The 22,335-nt window shown below is 41.4% G+C and overlaps 1 protein-coding gene across 1 annotated transcript in view; it reads right to left on the reverse strand.

Moving 5' to 3' along the window:
* The window catches only part of actr6 (actin related protein 6), a 45,063-nt gene extending 23,169 nt beyond the window's left edge, over window positions 1–21,894 (reverse strand). Inside the window, exons 1-6 of the mRNA XM_041203630.1 lie at window positions 21,754–21,894; window positions 21,549–21,666; window positions 16,487–16,555; window positions 7,338–7,461; window positions 7,070–7,205; window positions 6,141–6,197 (exon numbers count right to left, since the gene is read on the reverse strand). Of these exons, the coding sequence (XP_041059564.1) occupies window positions 6,141–6,197; window positions 7,070–7,205; window positions 7,338–7,461; window positions 16,487–16,555; window positions 21,549–21,666; window positions 21,754–21,821 (572 nt within the window). The 5' untranslated portion in view covers window positions 21,822–21,894. The remainder of the gene's footprint in view (window positions 1–6,140; window positions 6,198–7,069; window positions 7,206–7,337; window positions 7,462–16,486; window positions 16,556–21,548; window positions 21,667–21,753) is intronic.
* Window positions 21,895–22,335: the final 441 nt, after the last annotated feature.

Genomic DNA, 22,335 nt, shown 5'->3' on the forward strand with positions numbered 1-22,335 from the left:
ATTGTATGCCAAATTATTCATTCAGCATACTGATAAATTGTTTAGTATAAAGTGCTAAATCACTGCAGTACCCAGTATCAGATGAGTGTACATTTGATGATAATTATAGATTGAAGAAACAGATGTCAGGGCTTTGATTATGCATCTATAATGTTACGATCCACATAGAGATAAATAACTTTTAAAAAGAAATTTGAATTCTCAGTGACTAACTCAAAGGAACTGCACAAGATTTCAAGTTTTAAAATGTTTACTGTAACAAACTAAAAGCAACATTATCTAAACACTATTTCAATAGGCAATGTATACTCTAAACTACAGAAAAGATTCCCCAATTTAAAACAACTGAGAATCTCCCATCAGTTATGCTTTACTTGGTCCCTTAAATAGACATGCCATTCTCCCCAAACCAATTCAAAATAATTTCTAGCTTCTTTTTCAGCCTCCTGACTCCTGACTCCTGACTCCTGACTCCTGACTCCTGACTCCTGACTCCTGACTCCTGACTCCTGACTCCTGACTCCTGACTCCTGACTCCTGACTCCTGACTCCTGACTCCTGACTCCTGACTCCTGACTCCTGACTCCTGACTCCTGACTCCTGACTCCTGACTCCTGACTCCTGACTCCTGACTCCTGACTCCTGACTCCTGACTTCTGACTTCTGACTTCTGACTTCTAACTTCTGACTTCTGACTTCTGACTTCTAACTTCTGACTTCTGACTTCTGACTTCTGACTTCTAACTTCTGACTTCTAACTTCTGACTTCTAACTTCTGACTTCTAACTTCTGACTTCTAACTTCTGACTTCTGACTTCTAACTTCTGACTCCTAACTTCTGACTCCTAACTTCTGACTCCTAACTTCTAACTCCTAACTTCTAACTCCTAACTTCTAACTCCTAACTTCTAACTCCTAACTTCTAACTCCTAACTTCTAACTCCTAACTTCTAACTCCTAACTTCTAACTCCTAACTCCTAACTTCTAACTCCTAACTTCTAACTCCTAACTCCTAACTTCTAACTCCTAACTTCTAACTCCTAACTTCTAACTCCTAACTTCTAACTTCTAACTCCTAACTTCTAACTCCTAACTTCTAACTCCTAACTTCTAACTCCTAACTTCTAATCCCCAAAATGACTTCCATTTGTGGGTTACCTGGAGGTCCTTCTAGCCAAACCTAGGCAAATCTTCCAGCTTTGTTTAAAAACTCATGACTTTGGTCTCTTTGACCTGAGCATGAGCTCCCACCCACATTTCTGTGTGGTAAATCACAGAGATTTGCTGTCTCTACCTCTGCTGTCTCTGATTCTTGCGGCCTGAACTTGAAGTTTAGTGATATTTTTTAGAAAAAAACTGTAACCTGATTTTTCCCCTTTCAAAGCCCATCTCCATGCCAATATGAATCACATGGGACTCGTATCCAGGTAGAAATGCAAATGATCTTTCCTACAGTCACAACGCCATTCCATTTTGAAATTAAGTAGACAGTTTAAAATATAACCATTTACAAATCTCAACATTCTTAACATCTCCCTTGGACAACAGTCTATTCACTGTCAGCATAATTGCCTTGGTCATGGCTTCCTCCTCTTCCTTCTCCTTCAGGTACCATACCCTGAGAGGGCATTGGCAAGCCTGGCCTTCCAATGGATTGGTCCATGGTTATGCTTGGCAAAGTACTGCAGTGGTTTGCATTTGCCTTCTGCAGTATGACTGAACAAAAACCTCTCCTGCTCTTACCTCCTGCCATCTGGCACATTGTAAGGATTTACAAGCTAACAATCAATTTATTTAGCCATGTTATGAATGCACCTTCCTGGACCATCAAGTCCTGAAGGGGGATTTAAACCCGGAGCTTCTGGGCAAGAGGTAGGGACATTACCACTATGCCACAAGACCTCCCTGGTCATTGTTTACAGTGTGACTATCTTGCACCTTCTTCCCAGTAAAACAACCTGTATCCCCTCCCGACCCCCTCTTTAATCTTTAATAACCAAGCCACCTAGGCTTGTTGTCAGACGGATTTCAGAACAGATTACATGACCCCCTCTATTCCTCCATTTTCCCTCCCCTGTATTGCTAAATACCAGACACCAACCTACAATTTATGCATATCACAGACCATCTTTCTCTGTATTATCAGCTCTAAGGTTAAAAAATGCCGAAGATGTAATACATATGGAATAGGAATGTTTGGTTTTCATGGGATAATGGACAGAATTGTAAACATTAATCCCCAAAGCAACAAGAAAACATTCTTTAAAAATGGAAATTCACTTAATTCAGTAGAACAGTAGCTGGTATCTTCTTCATACTATAAATATTCAACTATTACAAAACAAAAAATCCTCTGACTAAAACACAGCATAGGAGACGAACTAGCACATCTTAAAATAACTTTCATTTCTACTTTCTTCCCAGTCACCTAATTATCACTCCCATGTGTAATGTCATGGGAGATCAACAAACTTACTACCAAAATTCTTTTAATCTCTTAGGTAAAGGCTTTAAGTTTGGATTGAAGCACAGTGTATGATCAGGGTAAAAGGAAGGGAGGGGTGGGCAGGGGCACAGCAGTCACAAGGCAGCAGTGAGCGAAAAGGCATCATTAAGCCACAGACACTGTGCAAGTGGCTTCAAGTCTACGGACAACAGCTTCGCATCACCTATTTTGGAGCCAGGGCTGGGCGGGTTTGTGCAAGTGAGACTGTGCTGCTTACCTTAAATAATTCAAGAGTAAAGTATAATCACAAGAACTGCAGCAATATACACAAGACGTTTTATTTATCTGATCCTCTCTTACGGTGTTGCTGTGTTTACAAGGAGAGAAATGCTGTTTCATGTAACACACAAAGCACCATTTCAGTGCTACAGTACACTTGTGAGATCTCCAGGTCCCTTCAAGGCCACATGGTCTGAATGCTTTAAACAAATCCACCCTGTGCCCAATTAGTTGCTCTGTATACCTTGAGGTCTACTAGAGATAAATTATTCTGTTGTAAGCTATAAAATTCCCTGGCTCTTCTCCAAAACTAGAGAAACAACTCGGGGGTGAGTGGCTTCCTCTTTATTTTAAATGCAATAAGCAAGTCAAAAAAAATCTGAATTCACATATCACATGCATGTCTCATGACTTTGGTCATGAGAAGTCAGGTGATACATGTTCTACAAAGATAACAATATTATTTGAAGTATAATGTATTCTTCTGTTTTAAAGTGAAGACCAGAAAAACTACCTGTGAAGTAAACACAGTCTCCAGTCAATGAGAATATAGTTGTTGCTTGGTGAGGATATGTTGCAGATTGCAAAGTTCATGCAAGTTTCAAGCATCAATTCAGAAAAAGTCACTATCAAGTGACTCATTTCAGATATTTTGCATCTATAAGCACAGAAGTTGACGCAACCCTGCAAGATATCTGTGCTCCTCTAATTCTGGCCTCTTGTGCTCCGAGAACATCCCTAAAGCATTTCTGCTGTCTTCCTGGGAGTCTCCTGCCACAATCAAGTTCCAAGAATAACAATTGTTTCGGGAGTCTGGTGTCAAGCATACAAACGACATGTCCTGACCAGCGGAACTGGTTTTGAATGATTTATCACCTTGATGCTGAGCATTTGGCTTGGGAGAGGACACTTTCCTTTCTTACCACCGAATTTGGAGGATCTTATGAAGGCACCGCTGGTGGTACTTCTCCAGTGCTTTGAAGTACCTGCTATAGGCTGTCCAAGTCTCAAAGCATATAGGAGTGCAGGGATCACTGCTATCCAGTTAACCATGACTTTAGTCTCAGGTTTGAGATCCTGGTTTTCAAATACTCTTTTGCTCAGTGTGCCGAAGGCTGAGCTGGTACATTACAGACAATGAGAAATTTTGTCATCTATTTCTGTCTCCATTAATAAGAGTCTCCCATGATATCTTGGGAGCCTCCTCTCAACAAATACAACATTTGTCCCTCAATCAAAACCTCAAAATCAGTTTATTTGGTCATTATCAAACTGCTGTTTGTTACAGCTTGGTGTGTGCAAATTGGCTGCTGCGTTACCTACAGTACAACAGTGACTACGCTGCAAGAGTACTTCGTTGGCTTTAAAACACTTAGGGACATCATGCGGTAATGAAAAACACCATATCTAACAAGTCATTCTTTCTTAATTATTTGCACCTGTCCTTCTTTACCAGATATCTCTGAAATATTACTGAAGCAGAACATCTTGGTTTCTGTTCCAAAGAAAAATATGATTCCAGAACATGCTAGCTGTTTGATGAATTGGTGCAGATTACATTGAGTATAGTTTATTGAAATTTTATATAATAGGTGATTGTGTAAATACTTAAAATACTTTAAATATAGAGTACAATTCATTATATTAAGAGTGTTTTATTAAAGAGACTCCCCTTTGCTGTTCATCCAAAAAGTCTTCCCTTTGGCATGTGCTAATGACACTGTACACATTGCATTTTGAAATGCAAGTGTTTAAAATATAATTAGATGCACAAAGAACACGGTAAATAACTCCTTGATTTTTTTTTTAGTACAAGAAAATTCCCAGTAATAACTGAAGGGTTTGTGCTTCACCTTGCTTTTGATGCTTTAAATTAAATCAAATTTCACATGCCCCAGGGATTCTTTTTTTAAAAAATTTGCTTTGATACATCAGATTGGAGAACAAGCCTTTCAAGGGACATGTTTTGGAATGCTTCAAGAAAAAACAGCATTGCAGCTAATCACATCTCCTTTGGAAAATTAGATGTTTTCTACAGATTTCTGAAAAAAGTTCAGGCAAGCTGAGCTCCCAGCTGCAGTCAGATCACACAGCTTGAGCCGTTTTAATTCAACTCTTCCCAAGAACGAAAACTCAGCCCAGGCCATTTTTATACAGCACTTCCTTGTAGCTAGCTTTAGTCATTAACTAATGAAAATCTGGGCGCAGACAGCCTCACGCACTATTAGCCATTGGTGATGAATGGCAGATTGTATAAGCCAACAGAGTCTCCCTCTAAAGTCATCATCAGCTGTTACTTCAGTAAGTTAGAAGGGGCCTCATGAAACATTCAGAAAAAATGAATAAATTTGAATTAATAAGTAAATTGTATGCAAAAAAACTTTCAGAAGGCATTTATTTAATTCACTGGGAAAAGCAATCTGACTACCCAATTGCGCAATTTAAGGAGATGCTAGATAAGTACATGAGGCAGAAAGGAATAGAAGGATATGTCGATAGGGCTAGATGAAGAGCAGTGGGAAGTGGCTCGTGAGACGCATAAACATCAGTATAGAAAAGCTTCTGTGTCTTAGACTCTATGTAATAAAGCACCTTACAGACTGAAACCAAGCTATGGTTTAAAAAGACCAAGCATGATTAATCTAAGTAACTGTGCTAAATTTTAAGAATAAGATTAGGGCAACAAGTTGCATGTAATCCAGAAGGTAGGTTTGTAAATTGAGTGCGCACTAAATTGCAACTTGCCGCTTTTCCATACAAAGGATGGCAGGAAATTTTACATCAGTTTACTTATAGAATTACAAATCACTTTCATTTTCACTGACTCACGTTCCTATTGTCCCTTTTTAAGATTAGCACAAATCTTTGAACACAAAATTACCCGTTAAGCCTCTACTCAGGTAGCCACAATAAACCTTTCACAATTTGGCTTATTATGCTATGAATAACCAAAAATAAATTTTAGTTTTTTATTTGATCATTGACTATCTTGTTTCCTTTAAAACCTTTGCATTCTTCAAAAAAAATTAACTCAGACTTCCATAAATTTGCTTAGCAAATTGATATTACAACTAGACTCCATAAAATTATCTAAAGTTTAAAACTGCTTTGGAGGAGGAGGAGTTTAACCTATTTTAAAGAAAGAATCTCAGAAATGTTACAGTGCAGGAGGTGGCCATTCGACCCATCATGTCTGAAAGTTAATTAAAACAATTAATTATTTGAATAGAATCAGCTGTTGGAACCTTTTTTTGCAAGAAACAAATCCTTTGCTGGCAATCTGTGGTGCTCAAATCTTTCCGGTGACTACCAATTGAAACATAATCCCCTACACAAAATCGGAGAAATGCCACACCTCCGCCACCCTTACACATCACCCCTTTCCAAAACCATTAATGTCTGTGGAAGCCATACCTGTAGGATATTATTTCTTTGAGATGGTTAGAAAGTAGTTTCCCTCCAACATTAATCCTAAAATGAGAAGAATACAGAGCAATTATTTTGTATTTCCCTTGGTCAGCCAGATATCCAAAACATGCCAGAACTCAATAAGTGAAATTCACATGAACGGAACTTCAATTTGCCAGATATGCTTGTACAATCACAGCAAGTACTCACACCGCTTACCCAAAATAATGTAAAAACAAGTCTTAGCTAATGTCAGACTAAGTAACCTCTAGTGTACAAAGGGATAATGCTGGAATTTATTTAACTTACTAAAAGCATGCATCTTCCCAATGCACAGAACTGATAGTTACTTGTCAAGCTAGGCAAATTCTACCTGATAGGGCTATGGCTGGGCAGGTGAGCTGGAAACGTGAAAAGATTCCCAGCCATAGTTGATAAAAGTTAGTGACGCCATAAAGCAGCATTTCTTCCAAGTTGTTTAACATTTTTATGGAAATGCATTTACGCTTTTAGAGAAATAGTAAATGTAGAAAATCTTACTCCATTAATTATGTTGTTAAATCTTTCCCCTCTACACCTCCTCCTGACCCAGCAAGCTCCATCAATAAGGCAGAAATGGCATGTCAATCATCAACGTGGCTCTTACCCTCCCTGGCCCAAGTAAAGGATTGTAGTCTGCCATAAATGATGGACTCCGTTTCAATTTCTCACCAGTGTTATGATTTGCTGCCCATCCACTGAGCAAAGGAGGAATCTGGAGCCATCTTGGGTTATATGAATAAACCTAAGAGCACAGGTGCACACTCCCTTTTCTTCTCCCGCACACATTACAATCAATATGGTCTTGTTCACTTTGCTTAAGTGGACATAGTTAAAATTTTGATGATGATACTCAGTATTACAAGTATAAATATAGATTTACTGTTCTGACTTACCTGCAAATACCTTCATTCATCTTTTTTCCTTTACAGTAAGGAACAATATGCGTGAAAGAGTAACCGCTATCCACCACGAGACAGCAGAGTTCAGAATTATTTTCTTCGAAATACTTGTGAGCACTTAGTGTCCCAGCTGAAAAACACATTTAAAATATTTAAAGCAAATCCTTAGTTTTAAAAGTATATCAAATAACCTATTGTAATAATCTACTAAATCTGAGAATAATAGACCCTGTTGAAAAAACAAACAAGTATGAATGCTCACCATTCGTCCTGTAGACTGCTTGAAACTGGTATTCTTCAAATAAGATTTCATTCATTGATTCTTGGATAGAGTTAAAATTGAAATATGGTTCAGTGATGATTATAGTGGTTTCAGGAAAATCCACCTACATGGAAGTTTTAAAACAATTAGATAGTCGGACAAAGCTCTATTAATTATAACTTTATGCCATGTGAAGTACCTCGGAAATTAGCTTTCATCTAAATATTTGGAAATGTACGAAGCATGCGAGAGGGAAACAATTATTGCACTACAATGGCCATGAAGAGAGTCATTTCTGTAGGTCTAAAGGGTTCAAGAAAACAATAGAAAAATCAGGATAAAGCACATGGATAAAGCTGTGAAAAATAATTTTACACATTTTCTCAATTATGAAATTATCTACATAAATTAAAATGTTGCTGGTGCACTAACTACTAGCACAATAATGAAATTTCCATAAGATTGCAAACTCCCATAAACTCCAATACATACAACTTACATTTATATAGTGCCCTTCACATTTAAAGGATATTAGTTAATTACTTTTGAAGTGTAGTCACTGTTTATGTTTATCACTGGTACTGTTATTTCAAATCAATGCAGATATTTACTGATCTAAGTGATCTGACTGACCTTAAAGGACACAGGGATATAACAGTTGAAGGGTGAATAAAAAGCAAAAATTGAAAATTAAGAAAAAGGCACACACTAAGCACACTGACAACAAAGCCGAGATAAAAAAAATGAAACTTTAGGACAGGAGTCTTAAAAAAGATAAACAACAAAATCAAATTATCAAGAATATAAAAGTAGTCTATAGAAAGAAAGAAAAGGAAAATCAGAATAGGGATAGAGCCATCACTAAGGGATACACACAATAAACAATAAAAAGTAATGACAGCAAAAATGGCAGAAATATGAAATTACTTTCCTCAATCTTTATCAGCAAAATTAATATGGTGGGCATGACTTGTAAAGAAGACATCAAAAAGGATATAAAACTGAAAAATAGCAAGTCAGGGAAATGGGGCAGGGGGGAAGATAACTGATAAATTAAGCAAACCTAGAGAGACAAAAGCTCCTGGTCTAGCATCTATGCACATTAAACATTCAGGTATACACCCATTTTAAAAATCATTAGACAGGGCAATAGAGTCACAAGAACTAGCAGGCAGCATATGTAATTCCTCAATAGAAAAAAGGAGGTTGAACAAATGCAGGGAATTATAGATCAATAGCTTAAAATCAGTGGTAGGAAAAATAATGGAATTCTTAATCAAAGATGTTACAGAAAAATATCTAGAAAGTGAAAATTTAAAAGAGTTGCTGTAGTGGCAGTCATGTTGTCATGCAGGAGTTTCAGGATGGTGACAAACTTCAACTGGCAACCAAAGCATTGGAGGACGATCCAAAGAGCTTCATGATTTAAAGAATTAAACACCTTGGTCAGGTCAATGAAGGCGAGGAACAATTCTTGATTTTGCTCCCAACATTTTTCCTGGATCGATCTAACCACAAAGACCATGTCCACAGCGCCCCAGGATGGTCAGAAGCTACACTGGGTTTCTGGGAGGATCTCTTCAACGACGGAGAAGGCGGTTCAGGAGGATTGGTGGGGGGGGGCAGGATCTTACCCACAATGGACAGGAGGAAAATCCCCCAGTAGTTTTCACAATCAGATTTGTTCCCATTCTTGTGGATAGTAACAACGGTCGTGTTGTATGTCCTCATCATCCCAAAGGTGGAGGGCGAACTGGCGGAGTCATGATGTGAGCTGATAGCTGCCAGCATGGTAGGCTTCTGTGGGTATACCGTCTGGCCCTCAAGCTTTGTTGGTTTTCATCTGTTGGATAGCCCGCTTAAGCTCATCGATGGTTGGTGGTTGCTGAGGGAATCCTCCACAGGGTGTTGCGGGACAGCTTGGAGGATTTCCTCCAATATGGTGGAGTCCTAATTGAGGAGCAGTTTGAAGTGCTCCTTCCAATGTTGACGGATGGCATCGTCATCCTTGAGGAGCTGGGAGCAGTCCTGTGATTGGAGAAGGTTGTGTCCAGTGAAGCGGGGTCCATAGGTCATCTTGGTAGCCTGGAAGAAATTGTGCATTTCGTGGTCAGCATAGGCCTGAATCTTGTGTGCCTTCTCCACCCACCAGTTGTTCTTCATGTCTCAAATGCGTTGCTGGACCATAGCCTTCAGTTGATGGTGCGCTGTTGTCATTCACCAGATACGTGGGTGACTTTGCCAGGCAATGAATGCGACTCACTGCCACTCAAGGAGATCATGAATCATGGCATCACTGGCATCGAACCAGTCCTAGTTCAGTCATTGCGCAAACCCAATAATAGTCTGTGCACAGGTGTGTGGGACAGGGGACTTGAGTTGCTCCCAGTGTGCCTGGATGGAAATGGCATCAGTGGTGGGCACTTGCTCCAATTGCACAGTGCAACTGGACCTGGAACTCTTCCCGCAATCCAGATCCTTTAATGCTGCAACATTCAGCTTTCTCTGGGCAGATCTTTGGGTCCTCTGGTGTCTTGGCACCAGGCAGGTTGTTCATCTTCAAGTGCAGAAGTCAATGGTCCATCCAGCAATATTCAGAACCTTTCATGGCCCTCGTGACAAGCACATCCGTCAGGTCTTTGACTCGGGCAATGAGGTGATCCAGGAGGTCTTGAGCTGGTTCTTCTGGTGGAAGACTATGTTTGTCACAATCAGACAGTATTGGGCGCTCTTGGTCAACAGTAGGATGCCACTGGCACTGACCTTCTCCACGCCAATCTTGCCGATAGTTCCACTCCAGACTTCATGGTCATGCCCAATTCAGATGTTAAAGTCACTTAGGAAGATGACCCTGTTGTTCCTGAGGATGGAAGCAAGGAGGCCATTGAGATTGGATCAGAACCTCATTCCCACTTCGCAACTTTGGGCTGTAAGCGCTGATGACAGTGGCACATAGTTACAACTGAGATGCAGGTGTAGGATCATCAGCCTCTCATTGACTCCCAAGGGGAGTTCGAAAAACATGGCAGCTATTCTCAAGGCAAAACAGACTCCGTGGATGCAGTGGTCACGGTTTGACTTCCCTTTCCAGAAGGTGTACCCTCCGCTGGCCTCTCTCAGCTGCCCCTGCCCAGCAAGCCGGGTTTTGCCAAGAGCAGCGATGTCGATGCTGTGCCTCGTTAGTTCCCGACCCACAATGTCATTCATCTTTCTGGGTGATCACTCTTTGGGTTGTCAAGAAGTGAAGTTTAGTTTTTTTCTTGTTTTGACTGCAGAGACGGTGATTCCGCCAGGGCTGTTTCCCAGCCAGGAGAAATGGGACAACTTGGGACAACCTATTTTTGCGGCTCCTTTTCTAGCCCCCTCCCTGTTCAGGGTGAGCAGAGGGTATCCTGAAGAGGACTGCTCAGTCAAAAATGCAGCTGCAAAAAGGCACCCCCGTCCTGACACAGGTGCCCAGTGACCGCCACACATCTGCTGTGTGCAGAATCTTGGCTGGGGGGCCTCCAGATATCACAAAACTGTCCCTGTTGCCAATCTTCCATGGCCACAGAGCTTTTCGCCTGACAAAAGCCTGCATATGGTTTAGTATGGGGACCCCCGGTGCGCAGTAGGGTCCACACAGTCCTGGCAGTTGGTGGCCGGGCTCAGTGGTATGGCAGATCATGAAGACTGTGGCAAATTCTCCATCGCAGCCTTCTTCCACCTTTGCATTGTTGGGGCCGCAACTCTCCTCCACTTCCCTCTGCCATTAAGGGCTTCTTGGATTGTTCTTTGTCTGGAACATCCCCCTCGACCTTATGGCCATGGCAGACCCTAACAAGAGTACGAGCTCTAGGCAGCATTGCTCTCGGGTTCATTGGGACATACAAGCCTCTCCACCAGGCAAGGTGACGATCCTCGGATGAGTGCAGCTCCAACATTCAAGAAGCTTGACACCATCCAGGACAAAGCAGCCCGCTGGTTTGCACCTCATCCATAAACATTCACTCTCTCCACCACCAATGCACGGTGGCAGCAGTGTGTATCAGCTACAAGATGCACTGCAGGAACTCACCAAGGCTCGTTAGACAGCACCACCCAAAGTCACGACCGCTATCACCTAGAAGGACAAGGGCAGCAGATGTATGGGAACACCACCACCTGTAGGTTCCCCTCCAAGCCACACACCATCCTGACTTGGAAATATATCACTGTTCTTTCATTGTCACTGGGTCAAAATCCTGGAACTCCCTCCCTAACAACAGAGTGTACCTCCGCCACATGCATTGCAGCGGGTTCAAGGCAGCAGCTCACCACCACCACCTTCTCAAGGGCAAGTAAGGGTGGGCAACTAAATGCTGGCCTAGCCAGTAATGCTCACATCCCATGCATGAATTTAAAAAAAGTATCACGATATTTGGTTGCCAACTCATACGTGTAATGGAGTGGAAGATGAATTTAAAAAAAATTAGTCCAGGCATTCGTTCTGGGTTTTGTGTGCTTCTACAAGTATTTATTATTAGCAATCAGATATAGATTTTAAATCACTGATCAGGTAGCCTCCTTCTAATGGCTGATGTAGATGTAAGGGAACTTTAACGTTATCTATCTTAATAATCTGAATGTAATTACATCAGGAGCAGCAAAGTATACTTCTGAGATGCCTCTTTCATATTTCCGAATCGGGGATTGAGTCGTTAGAAGTTCCAGGGTCGGTTCTAGGTGACCACAGATAAACTCAGGAGAGAATTTTTAATTTTCCATTTGCACATCAAGTATCCACATTTGCCATGGTTTGTGCTAATGCAGTTTAGGGGTGCCCATGAACTTTGCAGAAGATCGAAGGCTTCTACTTTGGATCTGTCATGAGGTTTTTAATGATTTTTTGTGAACTCAATTTTGATTTTCCAAGCTTCATCAGGGTTATTTATTTAGCGAGTGCAAATCCTGAAGCTGAGCAATGGCCTCCTCTTTTGCCGCGTTGTGAGGTGATTAGTCTACCACTTAGTCTGTAAAGGAGACATTCCTTGGTAATGAGCAGCAATTGCTTGCGTCTCTCCACAAGTGTATAAGGGGTTTGCACTGAGGCTCCAGTAGTGCGGGTTGGCTGCACAGGAGCCTTGGACTATCTGGAACCTGTTTAGCAATGGCCACTCTCACCATGGTAGTTCAAAACCTGAAGAAGTCACATGGATTCGAAACATTAACTCTGTTTCTCTCTCCACAGATGCTGCCAGACCTGCTGAGTTTTTCCAGCATTTTCTGTTTTTATTTCAGATTTTCAGCATCCACGGTATTTTGCTTTTATTTAACAGCTGGGGTTTGTCACAATGAACTTGTTAGGGAATCAGGAGGAAACCTCGTTGTTGCTTGGAGCACAAAGGAAGATGGTTGTGGTTGGAGATCAATTATCTAAGTTCCAGGACATGACTGCAAGAGTTTCTCAAGGTAGTATCCTAGGCTCAACCACCTTCAGCTGCTTCATCAATCATCTTCCTGTCATAAGGTCAGAAGTGGGAGTGTTCGCTGTGCAATCGTCAATGTTCAGTACCATGCACGATGGAGCGAAACCTGGACAATATCCAGGCTTGGGCTGACAAATGGCAAGTAACATTCACGCCACACAAGTGCCAGGCAATGACCATCTCCAACAAGACAGAATCTAACCATCACCCCTTGAAATTCAATAGCATTACCATTGCTGAGTCCCCCACCGTCAACATCCTGGGGGGGGTTATCATTGAACAGAAACTGAACTGGACTAGCCATATAAATACTGTGGCTACAAAAGCAAGTCAGAGGCTAGGAATTTGCAGTGAATAACTCACCTCCTGACACCCGCCCCCCCCAAATCCTGTCCACCATCTACACGGCACAAGTCAGGGATATGATGGAATACTCTCCACATACCTGAATGAGTGCAGCTTCAAACAACACTCACAAAGCTCAATACAATCCAGGACAAAACAGCCTGTTTGACTGGCACCCTACCTACAAACATTCACTCCCTCCACCACTGATGCACAGTGGCAGCAGTGTGTACCATCTAAAAGATGCACTGCAGGAACGCACGAAGGCTCCTTAGATAGCACTTTCCAACCCATGACCACTACCATCTAGAAGGACAAGGGCAGCAGATAGATGGGAATACCACCACCTGGAAGTTCCCCTCCAAGCCACTCACCATCCTGACTTGGAAATATATCACCATTCCTTCACTGTAGCTGGTTCAAAATCTTTCCAAATAGCACCTTAAGTGTACCTTCACCACACAGGCTGCAGTGGTTCAAGGCAGCAGCTCACCAGCTTCTCAAGGGCAATTAGGGTTGTGCAATAAATGCTGACCTAGCCAGCAACACCCACATCCCATGAACAAGTGTTAAAACAAACTTTCCCTGTTTCTTATTCCTTGATCCAATGGATGTCTGCTGGTAGATCTTGCACAGGAAAGTTGCTCCATATAGAGTGCCAAGGCGGGCAAGTAGGTGAGTTGAACAGGTCATCATGGGGTGGTAAGTGAGGCATAGCACAGATGGTTTCAACCAGTTCTCAGCAGATGTGTAGGGGAGTGATGTTTGCAAGGACAAGAATCCAGAGGGGAATGGATCAGCATTCACATCGTTCCCCACCATGCCCCATCCCCCCAAAGAAACAAATGATCACTTCAGCAGATTGAATTCCAAGAGAAACTTCATCAGGGTTGAAGTCGCTTCATCAGGGGTTAAGTGTGTGGGTTCAAAAGGGCTTGAGCAGTTTCAAATGATGTTGAGGGATATTGTTGAAGTCCTCATGGATGGGACAATTGTTTTGCTAAACGTAGTCATAGGGGTCCACAGCAAAGAAAAAGGCCCTTCGCCCCATCGAGTCTGCACCAGTCAAACAAGTACCTAACTATTTTAATCCCATTTTCCAGCACTAGGCCCATAGCCTTGTATGCCATGGCATCGCAAGTGCACATCCAAATACTTAATTGTTATGAGGGTTTCTGCCTCAACCATCCTTTCAGGCAGCGAGTTCCAGATTCCCACTGCCCTCTGGGTGAAAAAATTCTTCCTCACATCCCCTCTAAACCTATCCTAACCATCCTGAATGAGCCATAATGGGTCTTTATTGCTGAATTTTTTTTATTGATGGAACGTATTTTTGTTGAATACTTTGAATTGTTTCTTTAAATGTTTCCCACTATTTATTTACTGCCACATCTTTTAGTCTATTTACCCCATCAACCTTGGCTAGTTCTCCTCTCATGTCTAAGTAATCGACTTTGTTTAAATTGAAGATTTTTATTTGGGACTGGAGTATGTCATTTTCAAACTTAACATGGAATTCAATTACATCATGATCACTATTTCCCAGCAGATCTTTTATTATGATATTACTAATTTACCCTGCTTTTTGATAGGCTTCCCAGAGGCTTAGAGCATCACGGTGAATGGATGGAGGAGCAATATGCAGCAGCATGGCAGCCACAGTGGTGGGGTAGACTGGAGGGTTCCAGTAATGCACTGAATTGCGGTGTGCAGTTGGACATCAACAAGTCAAATAAAACTACTTCAGCCCATACTGGTGCACAGAACTGTTATGGAGTACAGGAGGGCTATTGCTAGCATCCGAGACACTAATGCTCCCCAGCCTGTGCTTGCCAGTTTCCAGACCAAGTTCACCCTTACCTTTGCCTTGGTGGTTACTTTATTGAGGTGGTTGTGGAAGGTTAATATGTAGACCACCTTCACTCAGAGTTAGGTAGCAGCAAGGTCATGTTGAACAATATTACCACAGGTGGTCACTTTCAGGATGCACTTTGGTGTTCCTGTTATCAACTTCGAATGGAGTGACTTAGTTTTTGTGGGGGTCTGGCTTCTAGCTTCCATGGAGTTTGTTAAAAGGTGGAGTTGATATTGTTGTGGCTGCTTGTGTTGCCAGGACAAGATTATCTGCATATGTAACTCTACACACAGTTGTTGGTGCCTTGTGTAGATATTGAAAGGGCACTGGTGCAAGTACAGAGTCTTGTGCTAGTCTGTTGTCCAGGAACCAGAATGAGTTAACCTTGCCACTCAAATGTGTAAGTAGTCACCTATTGCTAGTTTTCACCCCCTCAATCGTTCTCCAAGCTCATCTTGTCAATGGGATACATCTTCTGCTGTCTTGACCAGTAAGCTGCTGACCATCCAATTTGCCTTCCCATCTTCATGCTAGCTGATATTGTAAACCACATTCTTCTCAAGTACCATCTCCCTCTCCTTCAAATCTACCATTACCATACTGCTCCTCAAAAAACATTCATGCAAACTGCCACCCCATCTCCAGCCTCTCTTTCCACTCCAAAGTCCTTGAACATTTGATTTCCTCTCAAACCTATGCCCATTTTTCTTTCAACTCCAAATTTGAACTCTCCAAGGTTCTGGCCCTGCCAAAGTACTGAAACGACCATAGTCTATGTCACAAATTATATTCTGTGTGTCTGTGGTTCCCCACCCCAACACCCCTCCCCACCCCCACCCCCATTGCTCGTAACCTCTCTGCAGCATTTTAAAATTCTTATCCATATCTTCAAGTCACTCTTTTCCTACCCTTCCTATCTCTAACTTCCTCCAGCTGTACAACCCTGAACACAAACTTTGGTCCCTTGTGCATCCCCGATTCACTTCACACTACCATTGATGGCCATACTTTCAACCATATAAGACCTAAAATCTGGAACTCACTCCCTAAAGTTCTCTGCCCCTTCACATATAAGAAACTCCTTAAAAGCTACCACTAAACAAGTTTTAAGTCCCCCAGTTCAAATGTTGTTTTTGGATTGGTGTCATATTTTGTTTGACGAGGCTATGAAACACCTTAGAACATGTTAAAAACATTATATAAGTGCAAGTTATTGATGTTCCTGCAGGACCATGCATGGTATTTTGAGGGATAGTACCCAAATATCTGAAGGAATATGTTGATGGTTCTTATTCTTGACACACGAGCAACCATTGAGTAAAACAACAGAAATCAAGAATGTAGCCAACAAGAGATTTTCTGTGGAGAATGGGACCCGAGGTGCCTCTAGAGCACACTGGTGTTGACTTTGTTACTTGTGAGATAGTAGAATGCAAGAATCAAAAGCATGGGTTCACAAAGTAAGAATCACCACAACATGCAAATGATCATACAGCACTTACCTTGTACATTTCTTTTCCAAACAAGTGATCCCATACTTGCCTCTGAACATCCCAGTTTACCAAGTACCCCTAAAGTGAGAAATGGTACATAATAAAACTTAAATGGTGCATTCAGAGACAAAAGATAACAGCATTTCTCAACACTTCCCAGGAAATCAAAGGAAGTCTTTTCATACCGAAAGTTTAATCCAACCCAACATGGTCAGTAAAATAGGTGAAACTTGAATTTTACCCAGGATGAAGGCACAATAAAGAAAATGAAGTAAATTGACATTGATTAAACATAGAATTATAAAGCAGTTATAAGCACGAAAGGAGACTCTTCAGCCTTTGAGCTCATGTTTGCTCTCTGCAAAAGCAAATTAGCTAGCCCCACTGCCCCCTCCCCTACTTTCTCCGTAGCCCTGTAAATTGTTCCTCATCAGTTATTTATAATTCCTTGTGAAAACCATGACTGAATCACCATTCTTTCAAGCATCGTATTCCAGATCATAACAACCTGTGTAAAAAAAGGGTTTTCATGTCACTTTTTGTTTTTTTTTTACCAGCCACCTTAAATCTGTGTCCTCCAGTTCTCAATCCTTCCGCTAATCTTTTCCACCTGCTTTTTTCTGCATAATAATACCAACGAGGTTATCACTACCGACAGCACGATCACATCAAGCAATGATTTTGAATTAACATCTAGACAGTTGAAGCCAGCCATTTCAGGGCATCTATAAACCATATTTATTCCACAAACTTTCAAGAAGGGTCAAGAGAGCAGCTCACCACCAACTTCTCAAAAGTAATTAGGGATGGGCAATTAATACTGACCTAGCCTGCAGCACCAACATCCCACAATCAAATTTTAAAAATATTTTTCTTTCTTTCCCTTTTGCAATCCGTTACAATTTTCTAACCATTATTTTACAACAATTACACAAAATTATTTGAGATACTTATGGTTCAGTCTAAGTTCAGGGATCGGCAATCTTTTTTGCCCTGAAATTTTTATGAAAAAGTTTGCCTAAAATAAAACTTGTGAGCCGAGAGTTGAAAATTCAGCATTTCTAAACCAAATGCTTAGAAAATGGCTAAGTATCTTTGACTGCATAATTTGTATATATAATAAATTCAATACATGTATTTTATGTATCAACAGGAAAAAAATCAAAACTGAAATAGACCTATCATATCTGACATTTTTTTAACTAAAATTTTGAAAGTCACCTTCACTATAAACTAATTTAAGATGCGTAGAATTAGGACAGATTTTTATCTATTGGTTCTCGTGATAACAAGTACCTTCCAATGACACATTCAGAATTATTTATCATCTCTGCTATATTAGAAATATTAATTGTCAAAACCATAAAACTTGCTTCTTGAATCAAAGGCATTATCTATAACTATGGTGTAGCTGTAGCAAATGAACATCAACAAAAATATAATTCTAGACTTAATTTTACACGCACCAATATTTATGCTGAATTTTCCAGCTCAACAATTCACAAAAGATCTTGCCTACAGCGAATTGGAAATTACACTATTTTAAAAGCTGGTCACAATGTTGAGGATGTAAACATAGAAGGAAAGGGATATATTTTCATCTCTCATTGTGAAAAATCATTTTCAACTACCCAGATCTGTAAAAGTATATTCTTTCTTCTTCTTAAAAGCAATTTTACATACATATTTTTATTCAATTTTCTCTATTTTCTCATTCTTCACAAAATCACTGGCTAATGTTGGGTTACCATTCCATGTGCACTAGTAGCCCTCTGATAATCTTGCCCAATGGCCATTCTCCACGTGGATCCAGATTAAGAAACTACGCAACAAATAAAGGAATCAGTCCCAAGCCTTATTCTATCCTTCCCTAATGTCATCATGGGCACATTCCAACAGCAGTCACAACAGCTATCACAAGTGTTACCCTTGATTGCTTCTTCCCCTCCCGCACCTCAGAACACTGAGTCCAACTGTAGCATCCTAGCAACTTCCAGCTGAAATTAATCAGCTCAGCACAGCCTGGGAATCAAATTTTCCTTATATGAGTTACCTCTACACAGTGCAGTATTTCTACTCAGCCATTGGAGAGCTCACATGGAACACATTAAAATAGCAGTCAACAAATTGAACTCTGCAATAAAAGTAAAACACTGCAGATGCTGGAGACCTGAAATAAAAATAGAAAGTGCTGGAAAAATTCAACATGTCTGGCAGCGTCTGTGGAGAGAGAAACAGAATTAACATCTTGAGTCCAATATGACTCTTCGTCCAAAACTTTGTTGTATAAGTTGAACTCTGCATGAGCCTCATCACTGCATATGTAACAAAGTTAATTGAGAACCTAAATGATCACCTTCCAAATGTTTGCAGCATGTTTAAACCTTTTCTTTTTGACCACACCTTTTGGTACCCCAAATTCACTCCACAATACCAAGCCCTTCCAGCAACGTATTACATATTGCTTCTTCGAACTGGAAAGCACTCATTTCTTCCTGTGTTTGAAAAATACCATAAAACTTGGAAGTTATTCTCTGCCTCCAAAAGGTGTGTTGACATATTATCACCACCCGAGAGACAGTTCTATAATGTAAATGCCTGATAGAGCTAAATGTTCAATTTCCATTTGGAAATGCTGATCAGTGGCACAGTTTTCCTAATGGCTCGCTTTCCACTTCTATATGTAGGGCAGACCAGATCAGTTTTTAGGACATTTCAGTAGCCTAATGATAATACTACTGAAAGCAGCTTTTTATTCCAAATTAATTAATTAATTTTCACCAACTACCGTGGTGGGATTTGAACTCCATCTCTGGAGTATTAGCTCAGGCTTCCGGATTACTAGTCATTCAACATTACCATTATGCTAGCATTCCCATCACTGAAACACCAATAAGAATATAATTGATGGTAAGCAAAGCAGCATACAATAAGCACATGGACAGTGAAAGAGATCCTAACAAAGGAAAATATGGAGCAATTAGGAAAAATGTCATAAAAACAAAGAAGAGCTATGAAATAAAAAATGGTAAAATATTTCACAGGCACATAAATATAAAAAAGTCAGGTGGTATTATGGTCAGGTTGGCAAATTGTGACCAGTGGAGAACCACAAGTATCAGTGCTGGGACCTCAATGATTTACAATCTATAGTGATTTGGATGAAGGGCAGAGTGTATTGTAGTGTATTGCTGATAATACAAAGATAGGTAGGTTAGCAAGTTGCAAGGAGGACACAGTCTGCAAAAGGATACAGGTAGGTTAAGTGAGTGGGCAAAAATGTGGCTATGGGGTACATGGGAAAATGTGAAGTTATCTACTTTAGTAGGCAGAACAAAAAAGCAAAATATTAATTAAATGGAGAGGCACAACAGAACTCTGCAGTGCAGAGGGACTTGGGTGTCCTCGTATATGAATCACAATATGTCATCATGCAAGTACAGCAAGTACTTAGGAAGGCAAATGGAATGTTGGCCTTTATTGCAAGGGGTATAGAGTATAAAAGTAAGGAAGTCTTGCCACAGCTGTACAGGCTGTTAGTGAGACCACACCTGGAGAACTGCGTACAGTTTTGGTCTCCTTGTTTAAGAAGGGATATACTTGCATTGGAGGCAATCCAGAGAAGATTCATTATGTTGATTCCTGGAATGAAGTAGTTGTCTTATGGGGCAAAGGTTGAGCAGGTGGGGCCTACTGGAGTTTAGAAGAATGAGAAGTGATCTTATTGAAACATACATGATTCTAAAAGGGTAGATGCTAAGACAATGTTTCCCCTTGTAGGGGGATCCACAACTGGGACGCACAGTTTCAGAATAAGATGTCATCCATTTAAGACAGAGGAGAAATTTCTTCTCTCAGAGGGTTGTTATTCTTTGGAATCCTTTACACCAGACAGCAGTGGAGGCTGGGTCATTGTCTATATCCCAGACCGAACAAGAAAGAAACAATGGAGTCATGGGTTATGGAGGCAGGCAGGAAATTGGAGTTGAGGACACAAGCAGATCAGCCAGGATCATACTGAATGGCAGAGCAGGTTTGAGGGGCTGAATGGCCTACTCCTGTTCCTATTTCTTACAGAATGTTTTCACTGCGGAAAAGAGCAAAAATAGAGTCCATCAATATAAGACAGCCACCAAGAAATCAAAGAGAATTTTGAAGAAACCTCCTTAGCCAGTGCGCTAAGAATGCAGAACTCATCACCAAGGGGTATAGTTGAGGCAAATAGAATAAATGCCTTTATGGAGAACCTGGATAAAGACATGAAGGAGAAGTGAAAAGAGGATTATGCGATAGAGTTAAACGAAGAAGGATGGGAGGAGGTTTGAGGGGAGCACAATCTGGCTAGTTGAATAGCCAGTGTGCTATATATGATATATAATAATAAATGAGAAAGGGACCAACAGCTGGTATTGGGTATTCATTCATATGTATTCTGCCTGTAGGCAGGTCCTTGGCTCATTGTCTGCTAATGCTTCAACCTGAGCCATTTTTTGTCAGTGGTGCTTTGCCATTGCCTTCCACTCTCAGGGGTAGGTGAGGAGGCAGTTCCTAAGTCCACCTCAGCCAGAACAGGTCATCTGGACATCTGAGCTAACCAGCCCCCATTTGTAATGAGGCATTTGGGAATTAAATAGTAAAAGTGGTTAAATGAGATTAACATGTCTAAATTTTGGCACTGCAATACATTTCCAATATCTGGACAAAAGTTATTCTGTCCAGGTTACTGGTACCAGAGCTCCACCCGAATCCATCCAAGAGCAGCAATTCCTGAAGATGTGGATCTCACTCCCTTCAGGTTGCAATACCCAAAGCACTCCAGGTTTATCCTCATTGTGCACACAGGAACACCAAACTGGAGCAGGACTGACTCCAACAGAATCAAAACAAAATACTGCAGATACGAGAAATCTGAAATAAAAACAGAAGGTGCTGGAAATGCTCAGCAGGTCTGGCAGCATCTGTGGAGAGGGTCAGTTAATGTTTCCAGTCCAATATGACTCTTCTTCTGAATGTTCTGCTTTTATTTGAGGATTGACCCTAGGTTTACACAGTAACATCCCATTGCACCCACCTTCTGGAAGGGGAGGATGTAGTACAAGCCGGAGGGATCCTTGATCTCATCGATCTGGTTGGAGGTGAAGGTTTTGAGACGAGCAGTCCTGGACCGGAACTGGCAGTTGGGTAAAACGCTACAAGAGGAAAAGGGAGAAGATAAAATCATGTCGGATCGACCTTAAGGCAGAGGGAAAGCCAGAGCCGGCCTCTCTCTTTCTTACCACACTCGCTTGTCGCTGAAGCCAATCTTCGCCATGCTCGCGCCATTATCCAGCACCAGAGTCTCCATCACAGCCGCCTTCGTCCGTTCAACCAATCAGCAGCCGCCATCTACCGCCCAACCAATCATCGGCCACTTTCCCCGCCAAACTAATCAGCAGCCGCCTTCTACCGCCTAACCAATCATCACTACTTTCCGCCTACTAACCAATCAGTACTCACCTTGAACCGAACAACCAATCAGTAGCCGCCTTCCACCGCCCAACCGATAAGGAGCCACCTGCCTTCATCCAATCAGTAGCCGCTTTTCTCCGCCAAACCAATCAGCAGGCGCAGGCTCCCCTGCTCAACCAATCATCAGCGCCTTCTTCCACCCAACCAATCAGCAGCCGTCTCCTTGTCCGTCCTCTGTCATTCCCCATTGTTCAAATGAGCGCTTTAAGGTTCCGGAATCTACAGGCGACAAGAATCAGGGATTTGTTAGTTGACACTCACACACACACGTAGGATATACGGCACTAGGAACAGGCCAAAACAAAAACAAAAATACCTGGAAAAACTCAGCAGGTCTGGCAGCATCTGCG

The sequence above is a fragment of the Carcharodon carcharias genome, chromosome 13 (genome assembly GCF_017639515.1).
Source record: "Carcharodon carcharias isolate sCarCar2 chromosome 13, sCarCar2.pri, whole genome shotgun sequence".
Classification (NCBI taxonomy): Eukaryota; Metazoa; Chordata; class Chondrichthyes; order Lamniformes; family Lamnidae; genus Carcharodon; species Carcharodon carcharias.